Source organism: Lissotriton helveticus, chromosome 9, assembly GCF_964261635.1.
Source record: "Lissotriton helveticus chromosome 9, aLisHel1.1, whole genome shotgun sequence".
Taxonomy (NCBI): Eukaryota; Metazoa; Chordata; class Amphibia; order Caudata; family Salamandridae; genus Lissotriton; species Lissotriton helveticus.
In genome coordinates this window covers 461,974,089-461,991,809 of record NC_136070.1, presented here as the reverse complement: position 1 = coordinate 461,991,809, position 17,721 = coordinate 461,974,089, and the positions used below count along the sequence as shown (strand labels likewise).

Below are 17,721 nucleotides of genomic sequence, written 5' to 3'. Positions count from 1 at the left end.
TAGCTAATTTGATCAATATGTGCACAAGAAACTGTGCACTCAATGGGCAGGCATTTGTCATAATAGTAAGAGCCCATATTGAAATGTCACTAGGGAGCCATAGTCAGTATGTACTGGAAGTAACCCAAAGGCTGATTCAAGGTCTTCTTTAGCCATCCTACCCCCTTCTCCATGGTCCTTCAACTTGGCCCGATTTAAGGAGGTATAGTCTACTGTACAGAACAGGGAACCAATTGCATCATTTACAGACTCTTGGAGCGGAAGTGTTGTGAATTAATTGGAACTTATGTGGTTCTTTCTTTGGTACAATCATGTTGCCCTTGCAGACTCATGTTTCAGCAAAATATTAATTCGGGATCAATTTCAATTTTATAATTCTCACTTACAGATTGAAACTAAAGAACCATTTTTTCTTTACTTTAGGTTGGATTGCTCCTTTCTTTTTTTGCCTCAGTTTCGTTTATTTTAGGGTCATCAAAGATAATACATCTGCTAAACTTCTCTTCCATATTTTTTATTTAACCTGCATGGAGGTTACAGTGTCTAGAGAGGGCTGCCTCCAGTTCCCCTATTCTCTTGGACACACCAAGATTGTTTTGTATGGAGGATGCCAACTCCCTCCTTTTGTCAACCCTGTCCCCTCAGGATGAGCTTTTCTTAATTGCTAAAGTTTGGTTGTCCAACTCATTATGGGTGATTGTGCTGACAGTCCTTTATTGGCCTCACCACTGCAGGTTTGTGCTGCAGCAAGGGTGGTCACTTGTTTTTGGAGATCAGCGATCACTACTGATTGCCTGCTAGATTTACTGTATTTTTCCTTAGAGAAGGTTACTCTAGGTTTATCCAAACATTTCAGCCTTCGTAAGACATGGACAATGTAATTCAATTTGTTAATAATGAAGTTTAATTTTGATCCTTTGCACCAAATTCTCTTTAGAACAACCAAAAAAGTGTTTCAAGGTACACACTTTTTCAAGGTTGAAACTGGAACAAATCACCTTAAGCAGGGCGGGAAATGGTTCCATGAAAGTACCTCCATGGTGTGACTCATTTGCAAATGAACTTTGGTGACTTGTCAAGTGTTTGTAGTGCTTGTTCTCTTCGCTCCAACATGTGGCTGCCACACTTTGAGAACTCTGCTGAACCGTAGGCATAGGGAACAGTATGTAAATAATTGGAGTACATCATCCATTTCTTATGAACACTAAAATGTTTGGTTGTACCTAGAATAACCCCCTGTAAGGTAAATTTAGGTAATTTGAGTATATGCCGAATCAATGGGGCTTGAAGTTTGAGATTTAAGGAGCCATTTTTAAGAAAGTCAAGATATACTATCTTCCCCTTAATGGGTAGTTGAAGACCTGCATCACCAGGTTTCTGTAAAGAGGCAGCCAACTGCGAAAACAAGACAATCGTACTACGGGAATTGGTAGTATTGTCTGAAAGGTCCCCATCATAGCCTTTATCCTTATGTGGCTGGGGGTAATGGCAGCTCCTAATCCTGTCCCATTCTCCACCACCACAGATGTATTGCTTTGAGGTGGGCTAACCACAATAGCACTGTCCACCAGCTCCCTCCTTAGTTGGGGCCAGATCATTCAATTTCTCCCCCCTGCATTAAAATCTTCATGAACTCACAGAGGGTCCCTCAGGTGCCTAAGAATAACCTTCCAGGAACCACTCTATTGGGCTTCAGTGTATTCCCTGACCTCTCCCAAACTGTTCAGGACTTGTTCTAATGGTGGAAGGTCCCTTTGACCCCTCATATGGTTTCTTTCCACAAGACTCTGACACTAGAGGTCCTCTAGCAACATTCATTTGCTGGTGGACCTCTTTTGAAGTTTGTAAAAGCAGCCCTGGGGACCACCCCCTAATGCTTTGGGTGCTCAACTCTTATTTACCCTCTGAACTCACTGGAGACTACTCCACACAGTGAGCAAATTTGGCCAATTCTGGTTTACAAGAGCAGCCAACTAGGTTTCTCACCCTTTTGTATTCCCACTCACCTAGCCGTATTAGGTAGCGTCTTTGTCTTAAATGAGCCCTTGTACTCTCAATGACAAATGATCAGGCTTAAAATGCTGTGGTGGAATTCGAAGCCCAGAGGTGAAAGCACCAGAAGTGCCAAAGGTCACTCTTGAAATAATTTTTTTCAGGCTTTCAGGCTATTAAATTAGACTAAATTACCAAATTAGATCTCTGCTAGTCTATCCAAATTGCTTCGCAGCAGTTCCCTGTTAAAAAACAATTGGGCCAGTACTGGCACACTGCAGTTGAGCTATTGATGAGGGGTAAGGTTCACATCCAGAAACCCTATTGTTCAGGCCAAAGCACATCAGACTTTCAGTGCACTTAATGAACATAAAATGCAAACCAAGGCCCTTATCCCTACAGTGCAAGCTAATGATCAGGGATATTTGCTGGGCTTAACATTTTCAGTGGTTTTAAACAGTTACTGAAAAACAAAACTGGGCCAGCCCTCATCACCCTCCCCCCTCCATGTGTTTTCCCAGGCTGGAACTACACCAACTCTAGACTGGGACGTGGTATTTTCATTTCACCCTGGGCATCAGCAACCAAACGAGGGCTCTCCTCAAGGTGAGCAAACCCATTGGGCAGCAAGATTTATCCACAGGGCTAAAGGTGAGCCTACCAAATCAGACTGCCAGTAGACTGGGCCAAGCACCAAAGAAGGTTGGAGCTGCATCAAGGTAGGCGAGCTCAGGAGGGCAGACAGACGCAAGAAGAGAATAGTAACTTCATAATCAATTGTCCTTGGGGAAAGAACAGTGGAAAGGAATAGACCAATACCAAGATGGCACCAGCCCAAATAAACTACTCCTTTCCATGATATCATCCTGTGCTATGATTCCACCTTCCCGTAAGACGCTTCCTGCCTCTCCGCCCTTACTCAAAGGGGTGAGTCAGCCCTTCACATGAGAGCAGAGACCAGAAAGCCAGCTGTAAGCACATCCTTCTAATGTACTCCCCCTCACTCCCAAAAGACCAAAAAGTTGTGAGTCGGGGAGGGGTAAGGATCCTCAGGTGCCCTAGTATATTGCTGCTCAAGCCAAAGTGGTGTGAGCTCTTTCAAGTAAGTATTCCACACAAAAAATAATCATATCAAAATGTATATTATGACCGGAAACTAACCATACAATTTGATATAACTCAGTCATGCATATATTTACATACTTTGACCCTTATTTTTTTTAACAAAATTCTTTAAACATCATTGACATTTTTTTTATGACATGCGTACAATTTTATTAATATTTTTAATCTCTTGATGCATTAAAAACTCCATGCTCATAGGAGATGCCCGTGCAAACACTGAGTTACTGGTAAGTGGAGTTTCTTCACTAAACAAATCAGAATAACTCAAATTTGGCATTCATTAAATAGAAAGTGCAGTTACATATACATTTATATATGCATAAATGTTATAATCTATTGTCACCATATACCTATTATTCCAGAAACAGAATTGTACAAAGCGTTAGACTTGAAACAGTAGCAGCAGCAACGACAATAAAAGGCCTGAAGAGGCCACACAAAAAGATCAAGGGCAGAGCAAAAAGCATGTGGTCCAATTAAGCCGGAAGTCCTATCTTCCTGGAAGAAGTGCCGTGCGGATTAGTGTTGGGCAAGCCACTTCAGAGTCATGTCTGTTGATCTTACCCAAACCTTGGCCTTCATCCGGAACATCAGCAGCCAAAGCATTCAGCAGTAACCGCTCTCTGCAGTCTATGTCCCACACTTGCATATGGAAGTTTTATGGAGATGAAATCCTTTCCTTATCTGAAAGCAGGGTGTGAATGATGCACTCCTTTCCAGCTTAGGCATCACCGTTGCAAACTAGAAAATACAACAGAAGAACTGTTTAATACATCACCTCCAAATATCTTTCGATCCCTCATAGTTTCTGTGATAACTAAGGTGGTTAGTTAAAGATTGGCAGATGGAAGAGATCGGTCAAAAATTGGTGCATATTCTTGCTGCCCTATGTGGAGTGCACACATGGCCATACATCCTAAATAGAGTAGACAGGACATCCATTGAGTTATCGTTGATGTCCCACATCTGCCAAAGTCTACATAAGCATCTAAGTGACTAGGAGCAAGGTTTGTCTCTAAACCGACATTCGCTCAATAAATGGTGATTTAAACCAGCCTCTGTTTTGCAACAAACCATTATTTTACTTCTCAGCTGTATATAAATCATATCACAGTTAAACAAAAATTGACATGGTGGCCGGCTGTTCATATGGGCAAGGTTGGAATGCAGAGGGCGATTCTCCTTGACGAAAGGGTGACAATAGGAGTCACAAACCCCTGAGGCACAGGTCTCCCTGAATTAGGTAAAATGACATTTGCTATCATAAGGAGAGTTAGGTCATTTCCTTTGACTTATCACAGATTACCTATAGTGATTCAAAAATAAGCCCTGGCGAATGCCAGAGATCTTGCTATCCTAGCAGATGGCATTAGCATGTTGGCACTATAGGGCTATGAAAGGGTCATGGCACCTTAGAAGGTCCCCTGAATATACTTTTCTAAGTATTTTTATACATACCAAGATCACTACCCAATAAAGGAATCCTTGTGGTTTACCCTAGGCATTTTTTGTTAAGATACCTGGTTGCCAGTTTTTTCCAGGCTAGTAATTTCAAAGAACTCCACCTCGACAGTCCCGCATGAGGTTGGGTCTGCTGTGGTAGCACCATCTTACCAGTGTCGGATGAAGTGGCCTATGATGAATGTCACATTACGTGAATAAGCCCACGTCATTCAATTCTTGGAATTGTCCAGTTTTGGAGTAGGGAAGTAGTGCAGATAGACACAAATTACAGACTTGCCTATTCAGCGGACTATCGTGTCAATTTGTGCTTTGACGTTTTATTAGAGGCATATTTGAGGTTGATCTCAGCCTTTCTTTCGCTTAGTGATATTGATGAGATTAAGTTCACATTTAGCCATTTTCAGAGGTCTCAGAAGCACTATATACAGTTTTTAGCAGTCAGCTGATCACACACATCCAACCAATTAATTCATTGATAAAGCATAAGGTATGTAAATGAAAATCAATTTCTCATTACGATACTTCAATTATTAACCTCTGAATGTCTGTCGGATGGACAAAGGGCGAGTTGGCCAGGTGGTGGGGAAGTCGAATAAGCAGTTATGAGTTAGCAGGGACACAGGAGTATACAAGTAGAGGCAATAAGGAAGGGCCGGAGTTTAAAGGCATTGGGAAACATGAATTATCAGTCTCTTCAAATATTCTAAGAATAGGTAACATTTCTGGACATTATCAATTCCCAACCATTTAAAGCCGTCTTCGCTACATATCCCTTGAGCTCAAATACACTGGAATTTGGTCAGGGATACCTAAAGACCTTAACCGGATTTTGGTGCGGTATACAACCAGAATCAGAGATTAACACAAGTTCTCACCCAGAGTAGGAAATAACTATACAGACCCGGAAATATTGAGTTCGTTAGAGAGCATTTTTCTCCATATCAGAGAGAAAACTGTGGGGCAGGTGGTGGATGTGGGAGTCCAATAGTTTTTGGCAGGCTGCTGCCTGGGGGAAGCGTTATCTGCTATCCTACTGCTCCTGTAGGGCATGAACATGAGTGTTAAAATAGAAACTGTTTATGCTTACGCAGTGCTCAATGTACGTTAGCATTCGCTGCTCCATTTTCTATGTGGATGCCATTTTAGGCTGTTCAAAACTGATCCAGTTCAAATTGGAGAAATGCCCTTCTGTAAGTTTCGATTCTTTATTTGTGTCCTGTTTTAGTAATAACCATACCGTTCATATTAGCATATAGCTTTCTCACTAGATAGACGCCTTCTCCCCCTTGTCCGGTGGCATGCTATGGATGGAACGACCTTGGCCTATGATATTTTGTGTAAGATAGGACCGCTGAATCAGTTTTTTTCTGTATTTCACTGTTTAGCTGCACCTGCTTGGAAAATTCCACTGAGGGCGTGTTTTAGCCCAGTTACGAAATGTATATAATGTACCTTTATGCTTGTCAATTTTAGTCCTCTCTGCAGCACTCCTAGCGACTGGGCAGACCGGGGTCCACTCGGAGTATTTATTAATAAATAGCTATTGGTTCGTATTCTCTGTCTGACTGACTCTTCATTTGATATGGAAGGCTGAGAGGGGGTCATTAGTGACCTGGGTGGCCCTAAACAGGTCACTTCCTCCATGAGGAGGCAGGGCTGTGCTGCTACTGCCATAGCCTGCAGCAGCAAAGTGAGGTCCAGTTCTCTTGGGCTGAAATTATTTGATCCGGATTTTGCAGCCTCCAATAATTCTGGGCCTAGAGACACATAGCAGCTGGTGGCAGTATTCCACATGGAGATATCTCTCTGTGTGAGAATCCACCGCTCACAATCAGGGCCATAGTTCTCGGTCAACTGTCTGTGGATAAGATACATGTTTTCTTAACATCCCAATTTTGAGGAAGCAGGGTCAGGTAGTACAATTATGTCTTCCTAGAGTATTCCAAGTTAATTGACACAGATTCATAGAAGAGGAGGATCCCGATAATATACAAAGGAGCTGCAAGTTGTTGCAGGGGTTAATATAATTCTATTCTAAGTCATAGTGGGTGACCGTGCGTCACTTAGAAATTGTCGCCATTTTTAGTCCAAAATGTTCAGCTGATCCTCGATTTTATAAGTTGCCGATTTATAAGAGACAATTTGTATCTGTTCCATCATCCATTTGCAAATGGCAGGTACCGTCTGAAACCACCTGTAGCACAGTATGCATAGCATTCCACAGCCAGAAATGTTGCAATCTATTTAGGTCTGTTGTTCACCACGCCAATCAGGTTACAAGTAATGTAGAAGACCAGCAGCACTGATGGAGTCATAGATGAGTTATCCAGATTAGACATTGCCCATCTACCAGACCTGCAACAGGTCTGCCTAGGGGAAGCTCATTTCACATGTATTATGGTGTTAGAGAGGGCCTGCCATCTTATCGTAGCACACAAAGTGCTATATTAACTCAAACCCAGACAGGCTGTCAGATTTTGCTCCTTGTACTGGCCTCTGTCAATGTTGATCAGCAACACAAAAATCTCAGTGAAAATCAACTAACCATATTGTCCTCCTTATACCCAGACTTGCCCTACCTAGGCAATCTGGCTTTATTACCTGTAGATTAAAAGCTATAAATCTCAGAAATCCCTTTGATGCAGTATCTCAAATTGACCATGACATACTGGCAACAGCACATTTTTCTGGACACCAAGAAGGATTTTGGACTGTAAATGTAGGTTTACAGTATTGCAGAGGCTTGGAGTGAGTAGACAGTTCCTAGATTTGATTGTACTGTTCTAAAAAAAACTACTTTTATATATATATATATTTTAATAACGACATTACCGAATCCACTGCTGTGAGTAGAACGAGACTGCAGAGTATCAAGGTCACTATCTGTGTATTGCTACGGATATGTCTTGAAAAGGGGCAAATACTCAATTAGAGAGATGTTGGGTTACAAAGATTGGTGGTTTGATCATTGAAAATAAATTTACATCACTGGAACAATTTCCAGACCAAGGTCAAACTCTGACAGAATTAGATGTATTTCCTTATTAAAGGGTCCTTCTTGCGTTAGGGTCCTTGATCCTGGATTTTCCTACAGAGCTTATACCCTTTCTACCACCAAAATAACTAATTAAATCCGCTAGAACAAAGCAATTTCTGGTGTGTATTCTTTGACCTGGAGTTTCACCTCAGCCACTGTCGAAATCTTGCTTAAGGTGTCAGTCAGAAATAGGTTACGAATTAACTAAAACAATTGTAGACCCGATGTGTATCCATAAGATAGGTCTCAGTAAGCAGCAGGCAAAGATCCATACAGCTCAAATATGTACCAACATTTTTTATACTCCTGCAGAAGAAAATGGCGGACTTTCTACCATTATCGTGGAATGTCCCACTGTAAATAAATAATGGTGTGATGTCTTAACTCAACAGAATAATTGATATCACTCAGGATCATTATCCACTCGTAGCTTTAATTGGTAGTGTACCTACATCAGTTAGTAAATATACAGCACAAGCTTTGCTCTTGGCTAAAAGGCGAGTGGAAATGCACAGAGGCCATTAACCTACTATTAAGGTAGTAAGGACTTAACATTGCAAGATCTTGTCAGACAATTTTAACATGTTACTGCCTGCCTAAGTGATTCAGACTAAACATATTTAGGCCCCACTGCAAATGTATCTGATTAACCACACTCCGAGCGATAGGACTAGTTGATTCTGATGGTAGTTCCTTCGCCGGGTCTCAGCACCAGTGTTTGTGCTAAGAGTGAAAGATCTTTCCAAATGTGACTTCTGAAACTTATGAGCCGTTTTACGATTGCTTTCCTTGAGATTCGTACATCTTGTGAAAAATACTTTGCTTCTGTATGTGCCCCAGCTACGCACTTACCTGAATGGGTTACAGAGCCTTTTGAACCACGACAATGCCAATTACATACTTTATATGTAACGGATTCTCATGCTATACTTCATTATCTGAAGAAATCAATAAAAACTAATTAAAAAAAATGGTATTAGATTGCATCTTGCTTTGCTTCGTGACCTGGATTAAATTAGTAGTAATTATGCTTTGTTCAATTTGGAGAGAGGCCAGTACCATTTGTAGGACTATGAAATATGAATTTCAGTCTGATCTCTGTTGCACCAGTCATGGGTGTCGTGCAATAATGGCTGGCCTAATGGCTGGCCAGTTTGTTTTAGTGTATTGTTTACCTAGTTGTAGAGAGTCATCCGGGCTCTCCACTACACTGTAGCATACATACACGCATGCATACACCCCTCGGGGTGGGTTCGACCCGAGGGGATAAATAGACGACAGGAGACCGCTCGGGGTCTTCCGGCCATAGCATCTAACCTGGCTGTGTCGTGTCTTCATTCCAGCGCTGCTGCAGCCTCTTGTCCCAAGGCCCTGCCACACCACATTGGCAACGAGGCCGGTCACGACCGACCCGTAAACCGCCTCCTCAACTTCACCCTGTGGGGAGCTCACAGAGCCCACCCGCGGCGCTCTGTTATCACCGCTGTGAGACTCCTGCCAGCGCACAAGCGCGCTGCTGCCTGTGGCCTAGGTCGGCCTCCCTGTGTGCCACACTACTGCCTGCACGTCGCAACTCCTGTTGGCGCACCCTGCACATGCTCGCACGCCTCCCCAGAGCAGCGGGTGCGTGCTCAATCTGGCGGTGCGCTTGAGACACCAAAGACGCCACCAGTGAGTGCGAGGCCGGGCGAATTACCCCACATTGGCACACGGCGGTATTGCAAGCATTTTGCACTGACTAGGGGAAGAGTATGAGGATCTCACTGTGGCCGGTGCCTCCCCCAGCCATCGGCTCCTGATCTGCACTGTAGCCCAACGTCATCAAAGAGGCCCAGGAGCATTGTCAGGCCAGCAGGCCCCAGGCAGCCATAACAGCCCTTCAAGTCAACTCACATGCTGGGGAGGGAGAACAGCTGAGCATGCCACAAAAACCAAGCCATCCCTCTGTGTTCTCCACACTGACAAGAAGGGCATCACCAACCACAGTGCACATTGGGGGACAGAGCCACCGCCTAGGAGGACAAGCCCCGAATGCCAGCTATTTCCACTTGGCCCCGCGCCAGTGTTTAGCCTTTTTTTCCACAGGACCCTATTGCCAGGACCGCACCACCGCACCTGATCAAAATCGCACCAGCGCCAGGAGCTATCCGGACCCAGCAGGCGATGCCGGCCAGCAGGCCGCAGTGGACAACCCAAACGCAGGTGCCAACGCACCACCTCGAGGTCACAGCCACACAGTTGTCTCCCCACTGCCACCATTCAGCAAAACAGCGGACCCCACCATGGCAGCCCCATGGTGGAAGGCGTGGATAGGATGGTTGAATCACTATTTTAGGGGCATGAGGGAGACCGACAGTACCGTGAAACGGTCGCTACTTATCCATTATGGAGGCACAGAGATCTACGATCTTTTTGAAACTCTACCCAACATAGGCAAAGATGACTACTATGAGGCGGCAGTCGCCGCGCTCAACAGGCATTTTGACACTCAACTTAACCCTGACTTAGAGTGGTTCAAGTTCAGACAGGCATCGCAGTCAGACACTGAATCCGTGAACATGTTCTACGCGTGTCTGTGCGGGCTGGCCAGCACGTGCGCCTTCCAAGAACAAAGGGAGGAGATACGCGGCCATGTCATCCAGGGGTGCCGCTCAACACTGCTGCGGAAGCTGATCCTTTGATATCCAGGGATTTCACTGGACGAGATCCTCATCCTGGCATGGTCTCATGAACTGTCGGACGTCCGGGCTGGTGAAATGGAGGCTGGTCTGCACAAGACCGCGGCAGCGCCGCCCGTGTCCAGGTATACGCGTATCAAAGAGGAAAGGGTAGAGGCGATCTAAAGGCTCCCCATCATGTCTCACCAGGCACAGAGGACGATGACCGGAGGACCATGAGGCAACTGCAGAGAAGACCACCCGGCGACAGGAGTGTGCAGAGTAAGTGGGAAGATGTGCTCCCACTGCGAGAAGATGAACCACTTCGGAAGGGTGTGTCGAAGTAGCCGATCTCTGTATGCCCCTCAAAGGTCACGAGGAATGTCCCAACGCCTGCGCCAGGTGTCGCTCGAAGACTCACGGCTGCATGACAAAGACCCACCAAGGGAGCTCTGCCTCGCCCTTAAAGACGATGATGGTGTGTTTGTCATGTCGTTTGTCAGCAGGTCAGACATCCACCGGAGGCCACCACCGATGTGCTCTATCCTAGTAGAAGGGTCGGCGGTCCGGGCGCTCATTGACACAGGCTCTTCGGTTAATGTCATGGACTCGGAGCAGTATGGCCGTCTGTCGCCACGACCCCCTCTCGCACCCACCAAGGCTGGAATTTACACCTATGGAGGAACAGACCCACTACCTCTGAGGAGTCATCGAGGCCAAGATCGCCAGCGGGAAGCATATCACAGTAGCTCGGTTCCACGTCACGGAGGGGCAGCTATACAGCTGCCACACGGCAGAAGACCTAGGCCTGTTTTTTTTGTAAACCAGGTCCACAACTCCCAAACTGAAGACATCTTGAGGGAGTTCCCGGCACTGTTCACTAGACTCGACAAGCTAAAGGGGAAACTGTTCAAGCTCCACATAGACACCACAGTGAGGCTTACCCCCCCTGAGGCACCGGAGAGTGCTGTTCAATCTCCGCCCGCAGGTGGAAGAAGAGCTGAAGAAGCTAGAAGATCTCGATGTCATCGAGAAGGTGTCCGGCTCAACCCCGTGGGTGTCCCCGCTGGTTGTAGCTCCCAAGCCAAAGCAGCCCGGAGCCATTGGCTCTGTGTGGACATGAGGCTCCTGAACTTGGCGGTCAAGAGGGAACGCCACCTCACGCCTACCATGGATGACATTGTGGTGGATTTGAACAGTGCCAAGGGGATTTCTAAACTGGACCAAAATGCGGTATACCACCAGTTGGAGCTAGAACCCGAGAGTAGATACATTAACACGTTCTTAACTCATGTTGGCCTCAGGAGGTACAAGAGACTGAGTTTCGGGGGGGAGGGTCGTCGGCAGCCAAAGTCTTCCAGAATGCCATTAGGGAAGCACTGTTGGGCCTGCAGGGTGTCATCAACCTGATTGACGACAACTTGTTGTTCTCGACCACCCTGGAAGAACATCACACTCCTCTCCAGGCCACCCTCAGACGACTCGCAGACTGCGGCCAGACCCTCCACAAAGCGAAGTGTTCATTCTAACAGGAGTCGGTCGACTTCTTTGGGTACGTCTTCACCAGGGAAGGACTACAGGTGGATCCCAAGAAGGCCGTGGCCATAAGAGCAGCCAGCACTCCAAAGACCCTCACAGAAGTTTGCAGTTTTCTTGGCATGGCCACATACGGTGGCAGATTCATTCCGAATCTGGCCTCCTTGTCAGAGCCACTTTGCACCCTCACCCGCAGTGACCACAAGTGGGAATGGACCGTGGCTGCCAACACTGCATCCAACAACATCAAGGCTGCACTAATGAACAAACGGTGATGGCCTACTTTCACCCAGGGCGCCGCACTGAGTTGATTGTTGATGCTAGCCCAGTGAGCCTTGGAGCAGTCCTCCTTCAGGAACATGCTCAAGACATGTGGAGGCCAGTGGCGTATGCCAGCAGGGCGTTATCTGACACTGAGACAAGGGATGCCCAGGTCAAAAGGGAGGCGCTGGCAATAAAATGGGCATGTCATCACTTTAACCTGTACTTTTACGGACAAGAATTTCAAGTGGCAACTGACCACAAGCCACTGCTACCGCTCTTTGCAGGCTCGTCACGACTGGCACCTCCGAGGATAGAGATGGGCCGTACAGCTACAGGCGTACAATTTCAAAGTTGTCTTCCGTCCTGGGGCACACAACCCAGCTGACTATCTCTCAAGACACCCAGAGTCCCTGGTCCCTCGAAGTTCACCGGCAGATGTAGCATACACATAAGTATTTGTGAGTATGGTCTCTCAAGATGCATGCCCCATCGCCATGTCGCTAGCAGAGATTGGCCAAGCGATGGATAAAAACAAGGCACTGATCAGAGTGAAATCCACCCTGCTGAGTAATGGAGGGCCCACTTCCTGAATGGGACTCAGGCGCTTCGGACAGAAGACAGACACGCTCAGCAGCAGATCTGTCAGGTGCGCTACGAACTGAGTGTAGGGGAACAAGGAGTTGTTCTTAGGGGACACCTCATTGTAATTCCAAAGAGACTGCAATGCCGGATGCTCCAGCTGGCGCACGTCGGACACCAAGGGATGGCTAATATGAAGGCCAGACTACGGAACAAGGTATGGTTCCCAGCTATGGACTCCGTGGTGGAAGACAATGAGACAATGTGACGCTTCCACCAACACTGGAGGAGAACCAGTGCTGGCGTCGGTAATCACTGAAGAGCCCTGTGAAACCCCATATGCCAAGGACAGCCTCTACTTCAAAAGCTTCCCAGATGGGTGCACCATGTTGGTCATGGTTGACTCCTTCTCAAAGTTTCGAGTCATGGAAGTATTAGCGTCAACAGCATTCACGTATGTCAGGAGAGTACTTGACAAGACATTTGCACTCATGGGTTCACTGGATGAAATTCTTTCAGACAATGGGCACCCGTTGCAAGGCCGGTAAGTTCAAGAATACTTGGAGAGAAAAGCAATCCACCACAGGAAGATCACCCCTCTGTGGCCCCAAGCCAATGGGGAGGAGGAAGGTCTCTTGCGACTTCTCAACCGGGCCCCGCGCATTACTGTGGACCAAGGGAAAGATCCAGAGTCGGCACTTGACCAATTCCTTGATGCCTACAGCCACGGGCCGTGGAGGGAGTTACGGTGGGGCAGGGAGGGGGAGGGGCAGGGTGGAGGGTGCTAAAAACAGGCATATGGATCATTGCAGGTAAGTACACAATTTAATTAATAAAACGAAATTCGTAGCGCGCACAGCATGCAGTGCGCGCTACGAATTTCGTTTTATTAAATTGTGTACTTACCTGCAATGATCCATATGCCTGTTTTTAGCACCCTCCACCCTGCCCCTCCCCCCCCCCCGCCTCCCTGCCCCACCGTAACTCCCTCCACGGCCCGCGGCTGGATGCCTACAGGCAGACGCCACACAGCACAAGCAAGTGTGCCCACTCACATTTGCTCTTCAAAAGGCTCCAGCAAGATAGCATCCGACAGATCCAACATGGTAGGCCCCAGAACGGGACGGGCCGTCCAAGTGAGAAGAACGACTAACCAGAAAGCGAGTGAAGGCCGCAGGGCAAGAGAGCCACAGCTGAAGGTGGGGGACTGCGTGGTGGTAAAGGACATACACCCTGGCTGGAAGTTCAGGACACCCTTCGAGCCAGAAGGGTGGACCGTTGTGAAGATACAAGGAACCATGATCACCACCCAGTGAGGGTCACAGTTTGTCACAAGGAATGTGTCCAGCTTCAAGAGGATTTATTGTGAGAACTCTGGCCAAGAAGAGTCGGGAGATCCAGACGATACCCCCAATTATCACCCCACCCGGCCTGCGAGGGCTGGTGGTCTCGCCGCCGAGGAGCTCGCAAACAGGGAGTGATTAGGTCGTTCCCGATACTGGCAGGCTCAATCCGGATGTGGTGACTAGGTCAACCCTGAAAACGGCCTCAGAAGCAGTGGTCAGCTCCAGAAATATGGTCTCCAGCCGAAACCTGTGCCGAGCCAAAGACTGAAAGACTTTGTGTGTACCTCCCTGTGAACCTGAAGAACGGGATTGTCAGTCACTAAAAGAAAGGGGGGATGTAGAGAGTCATCCTTGCTCTCCACTACACTGTAGCATACATACATGCATGCCTACACCCCTCTAGGCGGGCTCGACCCGAGGAGATAAATAAACGGCAGGAGACTGCTCGGGGGTCTTCGGGCCATAGCATCTAACCTGGCTGTATTGTATCTTCATTCCAGCGCTGCTGCGGCCTCTTGTCCCGAGGCCCTGCCAAGCCACACTAGTGACGATCAACAAAACATTCTGGAGTCTTATGGGACCTATTTCTAGAAAGCAATGTCCAGTGGACAGACTGTATAGTCCTGTCACTACTCCCCAATATGAGCCCTTAGTAGTGATATACTTCAGGTTTGTGGGGTGCCATATTGCCACATGCAGTCTTTTAATCATCCTTGTAAGCAGTGTGCTAATTAGCGATACTGCCAATGAAACCGGTCACCCAAGCAAATTCAGCATGTATAGAATCATAATATTGGAGTACATTTTCCTCAAACAATTATTGAATTAGAGCAATATATGGTTTCCAATTGTTTGAAATGCATTTTTGTATCACCTATTCTGATGTTTGCATTGTTCCAAATAAGTGGGGATGTTTATATGTAGGAATAAATTCCCAACATTTGGCTCGTGTTCTTCGGTTCAATAACAGCATCTCTTATTAGAGTGCTGGGTGGGGATGTGAACATATAAAGAGGCTAGCCCTTGCATGTTATTCAGTGCAGTTCATTTCCGACAGGTGTGGTTCTGGGTATTGCAGCATATCTAACAGGGCAGATTATGAGCGGAGTAATGAGTGTGCATGTGCAGCATCTGTAAACCACCCAATGTAGTGAGTGCATGTGGTCTCTGGGGCATCAGTCTCGGATGCTTACCACTCAATATTTATGATTTGACGTCCCTAAATCGGATTTATATGCCAGGAGAGGGGGCACAGTGAAAACAGTGGTCTTTGGGCGCTATGGTTACTCTTTACAATCCGAATCCTGCTTCACAAAGTTACGAAATGGTGAGTCCAGCATATCATGTCATTCTGTCTCAGATCAGGGGTTCAGAATGCAGTCTAACATCCTTTCCAGGCCTTGTGCTACTCATAATCCCACGATATCTATGATCTTGTGTGCCAAGTCTGGCTCTAGTAATCACACGCAAAAAGGTTAGCGCCTTACACTATGTCCCCTTATTTTGTGTCTAGGGAGAATAGAAAATGATTTGTATATAGGTAATTTACCTAGGTTTCTGGTTTGAAGAGTAGAATGTTGTGCATATAGGAAAAATTTCACTTGACCACATTGCTTGTTTAATCTTCTATCTTGTTGAATGCCTGTATCACTGATGAGAAAGGCTCTACGGCTAGGAGAAAGATAAGGGGTGGCTATGAGGATCCTTCTTTTGTTCTTTCCTCCCTACTCTTAAATCAATGGTTTTGAAAAAAATCCCCTCACGTGACTTCACCAGATGGGTTTCCATCGAGCCATTTGACCTTGGAAATGTAATCTGGTCCCAGCCGTGGTGGCTCCATAGTTCCAACAAGCATGGGCAAGGTCAATCGGCCAACCTTTTGACTATTCTTGCTTTCCTACTGTTTTTACAAAAACTTTATTTTTCGTGAACCTGGGCCCTCATCAAATATAAAAAAAAAAAAATTTTTAATGGGTAAAGGCTAAAAAAAATGTGGGTCTAAAAAAGTATACATTACCATAGTACTCCCTGGCAATGAAGGGAGCTACTTTGTGTGTGGATGTGCTCCTTGTGAAAGAAGGGCAACATACCATAACTCAGTGAAGTCAGTCATTGGCTAAAGTGGGCCAACACATTGCCCCTTGATGCATGCTGGAGTGGGTTGAAGAAAAATGCGAATGGCACAGTCACAGATTTATGAATGAAGTCTGGCTGAAAACTTCTATAAGCTACTGTGTTACACATACGTTTAGTAAAATGAAAAGGTCTTGTCTAACAGATCTAAAAATACAGTCGGTCTGGCATTGTTTGCCTGCCTCTTGCCCTTGAGGAAGAAGGCAAGCAAGCAAACAGGCAGAAAAGGATGGAGGTGAGAAAGGCAGGCGAAAATAGAGAGATGGAAAGGAACAAGGAAAGAAGGCAAAAAGAAAGGAAGCCCACAGAAAATTGAAACGCAATAAGGAAAGCACAAAAGAGAAAGAAAACAAAAGAGAAAACACAAAAGAGGAAAAAAATCAAGAAAGCAAGCAAGATGGCAAAAAAGAATAAAGAAGGACAGATGAGAGGCAAGAAAAAAATGTAATACGGCAAGAAAGAAAGAGGGCAAGAAAGACAGGGTATGAAAGGAGGAGAGAGAGTCAGAAAGGAAAGAGGAAAAGTGAGGAAAGAAGGATCGGAGGCATAAAAGAAAATGGAAGATGAGAACAAAGAATGAAACCAGAAAAGGAAAGAAAGGCAAAAAGAAAATAGAAAAATGGAAAGATGTAAAGAAAAAAAGTAAAAACTGAAATAAGGAAGAAAGATGAAAGGGAAGGATGAAAGGAGTCCTGTTATCACATCAGGCAACACTGGTAATCAGAAATGCTATCTGTGTAAACCAACGTACTTTTGTCATGGGTCACTCAATACACCGTTTGTTCAGAAAAGAAGAAGCACCATCAATAACCCATTGCAATTTACTGATATTGTTCTACACTCAGACATCCCGAAAGAACCCTTTTCTCCATCACTACCTCATTATTCATCTTTAAGATTTAATGACTGAGAAACCAAAACAAGTGTTCACTGCCATGATGCAACAGTGCTCCCCTCGAGGTAAACAGTGGCATGTCCCCATCTAGTCTTCCTCCATCTTATGTTGCGCACCACAGACGAGAGAGAAGTCGTGGAATGGCAGGCGCTGGCCCACCATCTCCACCATCACCATCTTCTCTCACCTCTTCCAAGTCTAAGCAGGCCATAGAAAAGTGCAGAATTGCAACCTTTCACCAGTTTTCTCTCCCACACCACCCTGTGACAGGCCCTCACATGTCAATGTGAATCATCGACATGGGCACTCTACTTTGTTTGGCAGCAATTCTATCATACTGAAAGAAGCTTCTGAGCACACTCCCTTCTCCCTTCTGTGGAGCAGGGAAAGCCAAAGGCACTGCATTCAAGGATGCAGGTGATGGGCAAAACCACATGAGGATTAGGGCAACATAATGCTAGAGTTATTTTAGTTTAGTGGAAGAACTTAAAGAGGCGTATGGGAGATGTCAGGATAGAAGGTAGCTTTCTAATTCTTTGAAGTGGAAGGGAGGGGGAATACACTTGAGTAAGGCAGACAGATTGTGCAAGATCATCAGGACCAGAGTTAAAAACAGGAAACAGCCACGGTTGTGTGCGCTTGGCCACTGAACGCATCCAGTGCAGTTCAGGGCAGTGTACCAGATTTACAAAA

General features: G+C 46.0%; 1 protein-coding gene across 3 annotated transcripts in view; it reads right to left on the bottom strand.

Moving 5' to 3' along the window:
* Nucleotides 1–3,147: 3,147 nt before the first annotated feature.
* LOC144782789 (inverted formin-2-like) overlaps nt 3,148–17,721 on the bottom strand; it is a 410,221-nt gene continuing 395,647 nt past the window's right edge. For all 3 annotated transcript variants that reach the window (XM_078662079.1, XM_078662081.1, XM_078662080.1), the window contains one exon: nt 3,148–3,858. In XM_078662079.1, the coding sequence (XP_078518205.1) occupies nt 3,839–3,858 (20 nt within the window). In that variant the 3' untranslated portion in view covers nt 3,148–3,838. The remainder of the gene's footprint in view (nt 3,859–17,721) is intronic.